The sequence below is a fragment of the Aegilops tauschii genome, chromosome 3 (genome assembly GCF_002575655.3).
Source record: "Aegilops tauschii subsp. strangulata cultivar AL8/78 chromosome 3, Aet v6.0, whole genome shotgun sequence".
Classification (NCBI taxonomy): Eukaryota; Viridiplantae; Streptophyta; class Magnoliopsida; order Poales; family Poaceae; genus Aegilops; species Aegilops tauschii.
This window is the reverse complement of record NC_053037.3, coordinates 88,607,599-88,619,247: the sequence shown is the minus strand read 5'-3', so window position 1 is coordinate 88,619,247 and position 11,649 is coordinate 88,607,599. Positions and strand designations below refer to the sequence as shown.

Sequence of the window (11,649 nt, the reverse complement as noted above, 5' to 3'; positions counted from 1 at the left end):
GGTTCTTGGCGACCTGTTTGCCAAGTTCCCGACAGACACGGCAAAGTTTTGTTTGCCTGAAGGGTGTACTTCGTATGCTGTTTGCTGAGAAGAATTCATTGTCGAGCTTTTCATGGGCTTCACCGAGTGTCTCAAGCACTCGACAAAGTCATGAGTTGCAGAAGTGTATGTGTTGGGTGCACGCTCCACTGCTGCTGCTGTTACCGAAAGGTGGAGAGTCAGAGAGCAGTCCGTTGAACTTAGCATGCGGCGGCATGGAGGTCTTCCTCCAGGGGATAGGGCGGCATACGTGCGTGCATGGGAGGAGGCGGCTCGAGAAGAACGTGCGTGTGTGAGCTTCACTGGCCGGATGAAAAAAAAAAAACCGGCCAAAGGTGGAACAGGGAACCTTACATATTTTTTGGTAGGAGAGAAGATACGTGAATGCACAACGTGTGTCTAGTTTAGGATGTAGCTTTGGAGTAAACATTTGCCAGTTCTAAGAGTTGGCCGTGGTACATTTGAAACACACAATGCAACCGAGACAACAGACAAAATGCAGCCGAAGCATGTTTTCTCCCTTTGTAAACGCATCTCAGCTCATTGTATCGTTGTCCTTTTTTCATTTGCGGGAAGGATAAATTTCATTGATCAAGAGGGTTCATTACCTTCAGCATTGCTCAGTGCCATAACAACATCCGGACCAGCTCTAAGCCACACAGCCGTGCGCTGGTGTATCGCTGCCCTTGTCAACCCACATCGTCGTCAGCTGCATCATTATTATCATCGACTGCAACAGGTAAAAAGATGAAATTAAGGCATGTGTTTCGTGCAGTAAAATAACACAAATGCAAAATTGTTTACTTGAATTTTACAGGGTCTAATTTTGTTTAAAATCAATCACGGAAGGAATGATCGAGATGGACAAAAGCGCCAAGGTCGCGAGCTGAGGAGGCAACCCTGTCAGCATCGCCCCTAGCTTTGTACTACAATGACTTTTGATGAATAGATCGAAAGAAAGAAGATCAGACGGTCCACCTCGTCCCAGATCAAGTTAAAGGGAACTCAACAGCCCGAATGCTGGTGCTTACTTTCATAACTCTACTAGTATAGTTAAGTTTACCGCCAACCACCCCGTTTAATGAATACTTATATAAGCCTGGTTGTGGCTAGGGTTCGAGCATTCTGCAATTCCCAGTTCTGCCGTCATTGCCAGAATTGAACACATAATAATATTTATATGAAATGCTCATATTCAACTGAATGTGCAAGAACTACTAGATATCAAAATCACCCCAGAAAATATGTACTTCTAGAAGAACCTGGCACATGAATATAATAAATCTAGCCAAAAGTAAAGGAACTGAATACGGCCAGTAAGATCCACGGGCCAGACAAGACTGATTCATACAAGCCGTGTTATTCGAGGTCCATCAGCCCTAAAGCTGGACCTGGCTTGTGCCTTCGACACCATCAGCTGGCCATTCTTATTCGAGGTCCTCCAACAGTACGGCTTTGGCCACCGCTTCCTGGAGTGGATCGCCATCCTACTCTCCTCGGCCAGCACAAAGGTGCTCATCAACGGAGAACCCCCCCCCCCCCCCCCCCATCTGGCACCGATGTGGCCTCCGCCAAGGCAATCTCGTGTCCCCGCAGCTGTTCGTCCTCGCCGTGGACACGCTCGGTCGCCTCCTCCGCCGTGCGTCCTACAGCGGCTGCACCCCCGGCGCCCGGTCTCCTCGGTCTCCCTCTACGTCGACGACGTGATCCTATTCTGCCATCCCACCGTCGGCGACATCACGGCCGTCAAGAGCATCCTGCTCCTCTTCGGCCGAGCTTCAGGCCTCCTCGTCAACTACGCCAAAAGCTCCGCCACCTTGATCCAATGCGCCGCTGATGACATCGCGCCCGCGGTCAACCTGCTGGGCTGCCCCCTCGCCGAGTTCCCGATCACATATCTGGGCATCCCCCTAACTCTGCATCGCCCCACGGCCGCACAGCTACAGCCCGTCGTCGACAAAACGGCCGGCATGCTACCCACCTGGAAGGCGCATCTCATGAACAAAGTCGGCCGCCTCGCGTTCGTCAAGGCCATCCTCAGCGCAATCCCGATTCACCAGCTACTTGCTCTTGCGCCCCCCAAGAAGACCATCCGGGCACTCGAGAAAATTCAGCGAGGCTTCTTGTGGGCTGGACGCGCGGAGGCAAACGGAGGCCACTGCCATGTCAACTGGCAACGCGTCGCTAGGCCGCTCCCGCTCGGTGGCCTCGGCGTGCGCGACCTTGGCCGTACCAGCCTCGCGCTCCGCACCCGCTGGTTGTGGTTCAGCCGCACGGACAGCACCAGAGCATGGGCCGGCCTCGACCTGCAGTTCACCGCCGAGGAGCGTGCCTTCTTCTTCGCATCTACCACCATGCAACTCGGGAACGGCACGGAGGCTCTATTCTGGGAAGATCGATGGATTGGCGGGCGTTCTGTTTGCGAGATTGCGCCGCTCCTCTACGCCTGCATTCCCAAGCGCCGCCGCAAGCTCAGGACCGTTGCCGATGGACTCCAGGCCAACCAATGGGCACGGGACATACACGGCACGATCGGCATACAACGATTGCGTCTTCAACAGAGGTCAACCCTCGACGTCCGACCTGCTCACGAAGATCAAAGATGAGGCCGCCCTTTGGGCCAGAGCCGGCGCCCTAGGGCTTCGTGCCATCTTGCCGCAAACCTGGGACGTGCACTGATGTGCCCCCAGGCACTGTAATTCCCTCCTAGGAGGATTGTAACCGAGACTTCCTTCCTTTCCAAAGCAATGAAATGCAAGCCCTTCTTGCGTTTTCCCGGAAAAAAAAAAGCAGTCTGAAGACGTAGCTCCACATGAATGAGAGTTTTGGTTCCTAGCAGAACATAAGGATTGGAAGGTCCTGCTTGCTCTAGTTTAGTGAAAACTGACACATGTTGCATCCCCGGAGTCGGTGTCTCACTGCTCGCCTTTGCCCGGAGGGTTCTTCATGAGTTCCCTAGCCTTCCTGCATGAATTCATGAAACGTCAGCTAAAAAGGTCCTCAACATGCAGCCAATAACTACATGATTATCTGTTCTGAAAAAAAAACTATATGATTCCTCTTTCTGGGGATAACACCATAGGTCCCTAAAAATTACTGATGGCACTTCACAAAAGAGCTTCTCATCATCACTGTTTAAGAGATGAGAAGCAGAAGCAGAGTTTACCAAAGTAAAAAAAACGTGGAAAGAATTGCACCAGTAGCACATAACTGCTTCTCACAACAGTAGAAGTATTTTCCCAACCTAAAACCATACTAGCACTCGGAAGACACTCAAAAGAGATAAGCAATGTAAGAAAGTGGGCTTACCGTAGTTCACCCTTGATTTCGGCATTCCCAGGATCCAAATTTTGTGCGTCCAAGAGAGCATCACAGGCTTGTTTATACTCCTGGGTGCAGAGCAAATCAAAGAGCGTGACCAAACTGCAATATCAATATGAATTATGAAATACTCCCTCCGTTCATAAATATAAGATGTTCTAATTTTTTTCTGAATCGGATGTATATAGACATGTTTTAGTGTGTTTGTTTACTCATTTCAGTCAGTATGTAATACATGTTGAAATATCCAAAACATCTTATATTTGTGAACGGAGGGAGTAGGTCAGCCGTGAACACACTGGCAAGCTAGACGTACCTTGAGTAGCATGTGAGCTGCACCTTGATGGTAGCAAGCTTTTGCCCAATCAGGTCGCAGCATTCTGCACATGAGAGCATCTGACAAAGCACCTTCACCATCATCCATGAGCAGTTTACAAAGACTCCTGTTTGCATACAGTGTTGCACTCTCTGCATGCTCTATTGCCTACACTCAAAATAAGAGGTCATGCAAATATTATTCTCAACTTAAAACGATAACATGCAAAAGTTTTATTTTAATGGTCGTTATGGGCTTCACACATGCTAACAGCTAGAAACTGTCTAAAATTACTACTCACTCAGTAAGACATTAATACCACAGAAGATGGAACACATTCTCTTACTAGACAGATTGGCTTGTTGTACGATCAATCTGGATAGAGCTAAATCATTTGATACACTATCGTGAACTTCTTACTGATTATGGGGATGTAAGACAACAGCGAAGTTTGATGATGGAATCTTCTTTCAATCTGCCCCAAATTGTAAGATGCATGTATTTTAGCACATTCTCAATATACTGGCTTCAGATCATAACCATTTTGTATTGCCCTTGGTTAGATCATCATAATTTTAGTTGATCTATAATCAAATAGATGGTTCTCTCATGAAATCATTGTGTCCCAGTCCCACTGATCGTTACTCCTTCCAGTACACAAAAAAGGGACGTCCTGTGTCAAACTTTGATGAACACCATTAAAAAAACTTTGACCAACAATACTGTTTAAAATATTCAAATTGGGTTGAAAATCATGTGCATAGATTTGTGTAGAGAAGTATTGTCAGAATATTATAATTTTTAAGGCAGTTCTACATACCATCGCAACAGAATTAGTAATCAAAATTTTATTTTCAAGACCATGTCAATGCATCCCCTAAAAAAAGACCATGTCAATGCATCCCCTAAAAAAAGACCATGTCAATGTACAAAACATCAATTTTTTCAGGAATTAGAGGGAATATTAATTATTTTTGCCAATCAAAGTTTCATATTTAATATTAGGAAAGGAGTTAGATATCTTCAACTGGTTCCCTGTATTATAAACATAATGCAAGAGGTGTACCAAATCATAGAACTTTGTTGCCATCTTATAGTCCTTCTGCTTGAATGCCTTATCAGCATGTGACTTGAACAAACTTTTTCTTCTTTCAAGGTGCCGTTGCTCCTAGATAACAAATAAATGGAACATGAACTGAATATTTTGAATTTTGGAATAATCATCATTTAGTATGATTTTTTTACCAAAAAAACATGCAGCAACTTTGTGTTCAACATTCTTCTTAGTTTGTATATCGGTGGCCTTTAATTTACCATCGAGTGTTGTCACTAAAGTTAGAACAATGTCAGTCTACCTAGATGGCAAGCATTCTAGTAGGAAACATGGGATAATAACACAATGTCAGTCTACCTAGATGGCAAGCATTCTAGTAGGAAGCATTCTAGTAGGGAACATCGGCGGAGATCAAGGTGTTTCTTCTTTCACGAAAACAATCAAGTTGAAATCATTATGTCCTTGTTAGTTAGGTACGTCATGGGATAATAACACAACAACAAAGCCTTTTAGTCCCAAACAAGTCAGGGCAGGCTAGAGGTGAAACTCATGGTTCTGGCACGTGGATGGCTAACTTCCATGCACCCCTGTCCATAGTTAATTCATTGGTGATATTCCAGTCCTTCAGATCTCTTTTTACGGACCCCTCCCATGTCAAGTTTGGACTACCCCGACCTCTCTTCACATTAAATATATACATCAAATACAGAACTTGCCCAGGCAACAACTAGCCATAAGATAAACGAGTGCAACATAGAACTAGTATGTCAGTTACTAAAATATGTTGAAAACTTCTAAAATATACTACTCTTTGACATTTTTACCAAGATACTAATGAATACAACACACCCTGAACATGATGCTGGTGACTTCACAACTGTGGTATGAGATTCATGATTATGAGCCTAGTCCAAGCATTCCTGTACCAGCAAGCATTTAACTATTCTACAGCATTACAGATTTTCTTAATACTCGACACGGAGATAATTAAGTTTACAACAGTTCACATAAATATAACCAGAGTAGAATCTACATGTAAATATCAGTACAGCAGATGCCTTATCTTAGGAGTCGATCTTATCAGGTGTAACCGTGTAAGTTGTTTGTACTTTTCAACCTAGGAACCAAAGGACTCTTTTACTCAATGATTTGTACTCCCTCTGTAAACTAATATAAGACCTTTTAGATCACTAAAGTAGTGATCTAAAAGGTCTCATATTAGTTTACAGAGGGAGTACTAATTATCCATCACGAAAACCAGATTTTGTTAGGATTTGCTACTCATTACCATCCAGAGTTTTTCATATTATGTTCTGTTACCAAATTGATAGTGGACAATAAATATGGTTCATGATGTCTATTGGTGAGCAGCCCTGTTGTTAGATTAAAGTTGGTAGTTTGTTCCATAGTTCAAAAAGGCGCGCCTAGGCTCTAGGCGATAGCAAAACACCTAACGCTTAATGTGCCATAATTGTGCTTAAGCATGCACTTTGGTCAGAATAACGCAAGGCACTGGTAAAACGCACAATTAATGCATAGCGCATTTTTTAACTTTGGTTTGTTCTCAGATAGTCAGTACCAACAACTTATTTTTTTTAATGATTTTCTCTTGAAGTGCAATGCATAAAGTAATCACAGCTTACAACAACACTAATGTACAAATTGAATAATGTAGCACAAAAATATGATGGATTAGCTTTCAAATAATATTCAGTGCGCAGGCAGCATAAGAACAGAAAATAACATACAATTGGCTTCTTTTCTTCAATTTTTGCATGAGAAATTACTCCTTCAATACTCCAGTTTGGGACATTTGGAATTGGAGAAGTCACAGGAAACAACATTTCAACCTCTTCCATGCAATCGCGTATCGCAGCAAGCTCTACTGGCAACCTACCCAACTGGACAACAAAAGGAAAAATAACATTTTGTCAAACAATTAACGGCTCCATTCAAGAAGAAAACCATAGAGATTATAACAGAAGAACCTGATCATTACATAACGTATAATCAATGAAGAAAATTATAATATTGTCAGAAAGAACCAGAGTCACAGTAATTATCAAATGTTTTAACAACACGAATTAGGATGAAGAACCATATCAGTTAAGCTAAAAATGTCAATTTATTTCAGTTGTTATTGCATGAGTACATTGGAGAAATACTGATACCCAGAATGGTACATACTGCTATTTCATTATCTCATCAACTCCGTCAACTGTTTAGAATAATAGCAAAAGAACATGAACATTACGTGATGTACAGCCAACATAGAAAATAATAACATCATGAGAAAGAACCAGGATCTGCGTAATATTTTTATCAGGTGCTTCAACAAGGATTTACTCAGCAAGCATTCACAAGTTTGCTTAGCAACTCAAATTGCTAGCCCACAAGGTTTCCAAGAGAGGCATTTCAGAAAAAGTTGAGGCTGAGACACCACAACAGTTTTTATGTAGGAATCAGTGCCCATAATATCATTCCTACTTATAAAGGTTGGAGTTGGTGGTGATCTCACACGTGGGACCATACAAATAAACAATGCACTTCTACCCACATGTGAGACTAGCAACCTTCCAAAAGATATAATAAACAAATATTACTTCTACTCGGTGAAAGACGTACCCAAATAAACAAATACACTGCTACCGCAATATGAGAACAACACTCTCATAAAAACATAGATTATAAATGCATATGACTCCAATTCAAATCATGTTCTTGATTTCAATTTCTCTGCCCAACAAATTCTTCATGTTCTATAGCATAGCAGAAGACATCACACATTGCAATTTCAACGTGGTCATAGACGTTGTCCTCCTACCAAATCCACGATCTTATGCGTTCAAATTACTCATGCCCATTGTCCTAAATTTAAATTGTTACCTCATTGTAACTCTTGCAAAGAACCTACAATGGTCGCTTAAAAATCATCAATGACTACAACATGACATTTCGTTCTATTTGCGTTCTCTTTTTAATAATAAACCATGCAGTAGCAGTGAGACACCATCATCTTTTGATGATCTCCTAGGCCAGTAGTATCTCATCGTCTTTTTATGGTTCCATAGCAACGCACGGGCATTGTGCTAGTATAGACAAAAATAGTAGCTGCAGACATGAATTCTTTTTAGTTGGTCCGTTGAGTGATGGTGGCATTGATATAAGTAGCTTAAAAGAGTGAAAACAGAATGCCAACGGGACAAAGAACATCAATAAGCTAAGAAATATCAATTTATTCTAGTGCTACCCAGAATAGTACATAATGAGATCTCAGTATCTCATCGACTGTTAAATTAAGCACCGATATGACCTTCCAAAAAGGAAAAAATATTGATAAATGGGTACTTATTGGATACATAACCCTTTTTAGAATAACAAGAATAGGCATGTTACTTCATAGGAATGATCAACAGAAAATGTTACGCCTGTTGATGTAACCATTCAGAATCGGGCTGCATCCCAGTGGTGGATGTGCGGTGAGTGACCCGCCCACCAGAGTTCGATCCCCGTGAGGCAAATTAATATCTCAAGAGGAGCCCTCATAGGTCTTTTATTAATTATAAAGACTCCCAGAAGGCCAGAATGAACAACTTTAATACACACAAGTGTGATTCCCATAAGCATAGTCAATGACACTAAGTAACCTAAACCAATCGCTAAACAGGTCCCTACATTATAATAAGAGCACCAGCCTGTGAAATGGATTGCGCAATCAAATGTTCATGGTGATATCTCCATGTACATCAACATATAAGCATGCAGAGATGGTAGAGTAAGCAAAATCACAACATATCATGGAAAAGTAGTCCACAGAATACTCACCTTAATGAGTAGCTTCATGCACTTCAATGAACGGTAAACAAGAGCACTCATAAGGGGACTGTTAGCACCGCTGATAATGATGTTAGGCTGAAAGCATGGTATTGTCTTATTAATATAAGATAATAAACAAAGGTGGCATGATAAATTCAATAGTTACTTTTGAGATGAACAAATATATGATAATTAAAAAGCATGTCATCTTATAATCGACTGGTGTGTCTGGTGGTTCAGGGGATCAGATAGTCAGTGGATCATTCAATCGTAATCCTGACCTATCACGCTTGATTAGTTTGAGGATTCGAATGGATTTGTCCATTAAATCAATCACACTTCAATCTCCATTGAGTGTCCCTAAAAAATGATTTTGTACTACAATATCCAAGTATGCATCAACCAAAGCAACGAAAACATACCCAGGTTAAGACATTTTGTCCACGTCATATAACTAGTTCACGAACAAAAAATTATCTGTCCAAATTAGCCGTAATCAAGAGAAATAAGAAATAGTGGAGGCCATATACATTTGCATGGTGGTCCAACAAAATCTTCACTGTCTTATCCTGCTCATTTATAGCAGCCATATAGAGTGGTGTTCCATGGCCACAGTCTATGTCAACAGGCACTCCTTTTGACAGGAGGAACTCTGTCACCTTGCAGCATCCTGTGGTGAATGGAATGATTCTGTAAGTCGCGTGGGCACAAGCATTGAACAAACGAGTGCAGTAGAGTAAATAATTACAAGTACAATGACCAGATTGCAGAAATTAAGTGTGAGGGTGTGTGACAGGGGGAGTACCTATACACACAGCATGGTGGAGAACTGTCCGTCCTTTGTTAAGTCCTTTCACGAGATCACCACCATGATCAAGAAAATACTTGACAGTAGAAACATGACCAGACTGAGCAGACAACATAAATGGAGTCGCACCTGTAACAAAAAGCACACGTCAGTGCAACCGTAGATATCATACTGGCAAACATTGACATGGTAGCCACCAATTTTTTAAATGGAGAAAGGGATAGAGAAAGACCTTCAGCTACATCTCCACCCCCAGGAGCATTTACATCTCCTCCAAGCTCCTCCACTAGGTACCTGCAAACCTCCAAATGGCCTTCGCATGCTGCGAGATGCAACACATTACATCCGTTCGTGTTGATAGAAAAAATGGCCGACAGGTCGCCATTTCTTTTGGTAAGTTTCTTTACAATACCTTTCACAAAAGTAAACACGATCGGATTATAGAAGTGAGTAGACAAATTAACAAGTTATAAAACCAAAAGAAAAGAAGCAAACATGTTGAATGCACAAGAGCCTCTGGAATCAAAGGGACCAATCTATCACATTGCTGGACAGAGTCATGCGGTGAAAATACTTGATAAGACACACTACACTGCAAATTAGGATGCAATGCACGATTGGAGCGCATCATCTTTAATTGTCACATCATCAAGAGACTGATCAGACCAGTTTATTTTAACTACGGTATCTAATTATGTGAGCATGGTGATCGGTCCTAAAATTACATGCCATGGCCCATGGCTGTCACTAGGAAAAATATTTTTGATTGAGTATGAGAAAACCTTTGACAAAGGTATAAGATAGGAAAGTCTTGTGAGTAAAACATTAAGAGAAGTACAGAATATTTTTGTACGACAACTTCAGCAAACTATACTGAAACTCTGGAGGGCAACGCACAATAACTCTACACTTACGGACAACATGACACAGAAATCACCTACGGACTCTTCTCCACCAATCTCTTCCCACCCCTGATTTTCAGTGCGGGTCCCATCCCCTCCTGATTTCCAATCAATGTTTCGCAGCTCAGCCCGTAACTGTATTCAGTAGGAATTAGGGCGTAAGTGTAGCATTTCTCGGGCAACGCACACTGTAACTACTCCAAATAACTGACAGACACAACCAAATGGAGTCAGAAACAACGTCATACTTATCCTTAAAAAAAGACAAGGTCATACAGGCGGCCGATTCAGTGCTTCTGACGCAAATCTATCCGTTTCTTTTTACTAGATAGAAGGCCATCTGTGCTAACCCAATGCCCATGTTCTAAAATTACCAACAAATCAAGCGACAATCTGACCAAATCAAGAAAAGCAGAGCATCAGTAGTGGAGCTTCATCATTAGTTGTTAAGCTAAATTTTTGAAGATTATCAAAGTTTAAGCAGAATTTGTCCTTTTGGTCCCCTCAACTCTGCTTTGCCCCTTCAACTCTGCGGACACAGCACACGCATGACATAACTAAGCAAGCGTCGGTCGCTAGACTAGAATCAAAGCGGAGAAGAGTAGAGTAGTAGTACGTTTGAGGCGGCCGAGGTTGCCGTCGAGGGCGGCCTTCATGAGAGCCTGCTCACCTGCACACGCGCGCGCGCGATCGCCGTTAGAAAACGCAGCCAGGGGTCAGAACTCAGAGAGAGGGGAACGAACTTGGGAGCAAATCGAGAGGGTCGGGAAGCGAAGGCTGGACGCACCGGTGCCGTCGTCCTCGACGGTGGGGCGGAGGTAGACAAACGGCGCCTCCATGGCCCAGTCCCGGCGGGGTGGAAGCTTCCCGGAGGCGGCGGCGACGAGACGGAGAACCCTGCGCCGCGGTTGGAGGGGTTTGCCCCTCCAATTTCAGCCTGCCGCTTTGGTTTGCCTCGTGAAATTTGGGGACGCTGCCGACGGCGTGGTGGACTGGATGAGCCCGGTGTTGGTGCACCGGAGCCGACCTGGTCCACCCAGACTACTTGTTCTCGGGAGAGGGTAGGCGAGTAGCGGGTGAGAGATTTCCTTGCGAGGGTGGATGCAGCGAGCCAATGTAGGGGTGACACGTCACACGTGTAGACCAAGGATGAGCCAAAAGCTGCAGCGCGGACTGCACCTCCCACGGAAATGGCAGATGGCACCCGAGCAATGGCCGGGCACCTCGAGCAAATCACATCCCTTGAATTTTGAATGAAGGGACCAGATCCAATGCAAAACAATCTTTAGACAGCGACGTGCTATGCAGTAACTTTCAAAAAAAGAATCCCTTAAAATATATAGCTGTATACAAGAACCTGACTCTAAATTTTCAAAGGAAAAAAAAACTGACT

General features: G+C 43.2%; 1 protein-coding gene across 4 annotated transcripts; it reads right to left on the bottom strand.

The window, feature by feature from the left end:
* Positions 1 to 439: 439 nt before the first annotated feature.
* LOC109734838 (uncharacterized) lies at positions 440 to 11,298 on the bottom strand. 4 transcript variants are annotated; one of them, XM_045234679.2, is made up of 12 exons: positions 11,044 to 11,298; positions 10,873 to 10,926; positions 9,587 to 9,766; positions 9,352 to 9,483; positions 9,077 to 9,216; positions 8,556 to 8,642; positions 6,479 to 6,631; positions 4,743 to 4,844; positions 3,677 to 3,844; positions 3,349 to 3,428; positions 2,928 to 3,003; positions 440 to 769 (listed from the first exon to the last, which is right to left on the bottom strand). In XM_045234679.2, exons 1-11 carry the CDS (start codon positions 11,093 to 11,095, stop codon positions 2,955 to 2,957), a joined length of 1,197 nt encoding a protein of 398 aa, XP_045090614.1. In that variant the 5' UTR covers positions 11,096 to 11,298; the 3' UTR covers positions 440 to 769; positions 2,928 to 2,954. The 4 variants fall into 4 exon arrangements, 3 of the variants coding, with proteins under 3 accessions (XP_045090614.1, XP_020149607.1, XP_040259491.1); XR_006671803.2 differs by lacking the exon at positions 440 to 769 and having other exon boundaries at positions 2,776 to 3,003; positions 3,349 to 3,462; XM_020294018.3 differs by lacking the exon at positions 440 to 769 and having other exon boundaries at positions 2,776 to 3,003.
* Positions 11,299 to 11,649: the final 351 nt, after the last annotated feature.

Bases quoted from the DNA above. Each gene is read 5' to 3' on its own strand.
- LOC109734838 (XM_045234679.2), bottom strand. From the start codon at position 11,095: ATGGAGGCGCCGTTTGTCTACCTCCGCCCCACCGTCGAGGACGACGGC. The intron at 9,767-10,872 runs GTACTACTACTC...CTTTTGTGAAAG, and splicing joins CAACCTCGGCCGCCTCAAAC to GTATTGTAAAGAAACTTACC. The intron at 3,429-3,676 runs GTACGTCTAGCT...CTCTGCACCCAG, and splicing joins CAGCTCACATGCTACTCAAG to GAGTATAAACAAGCCTGTGA.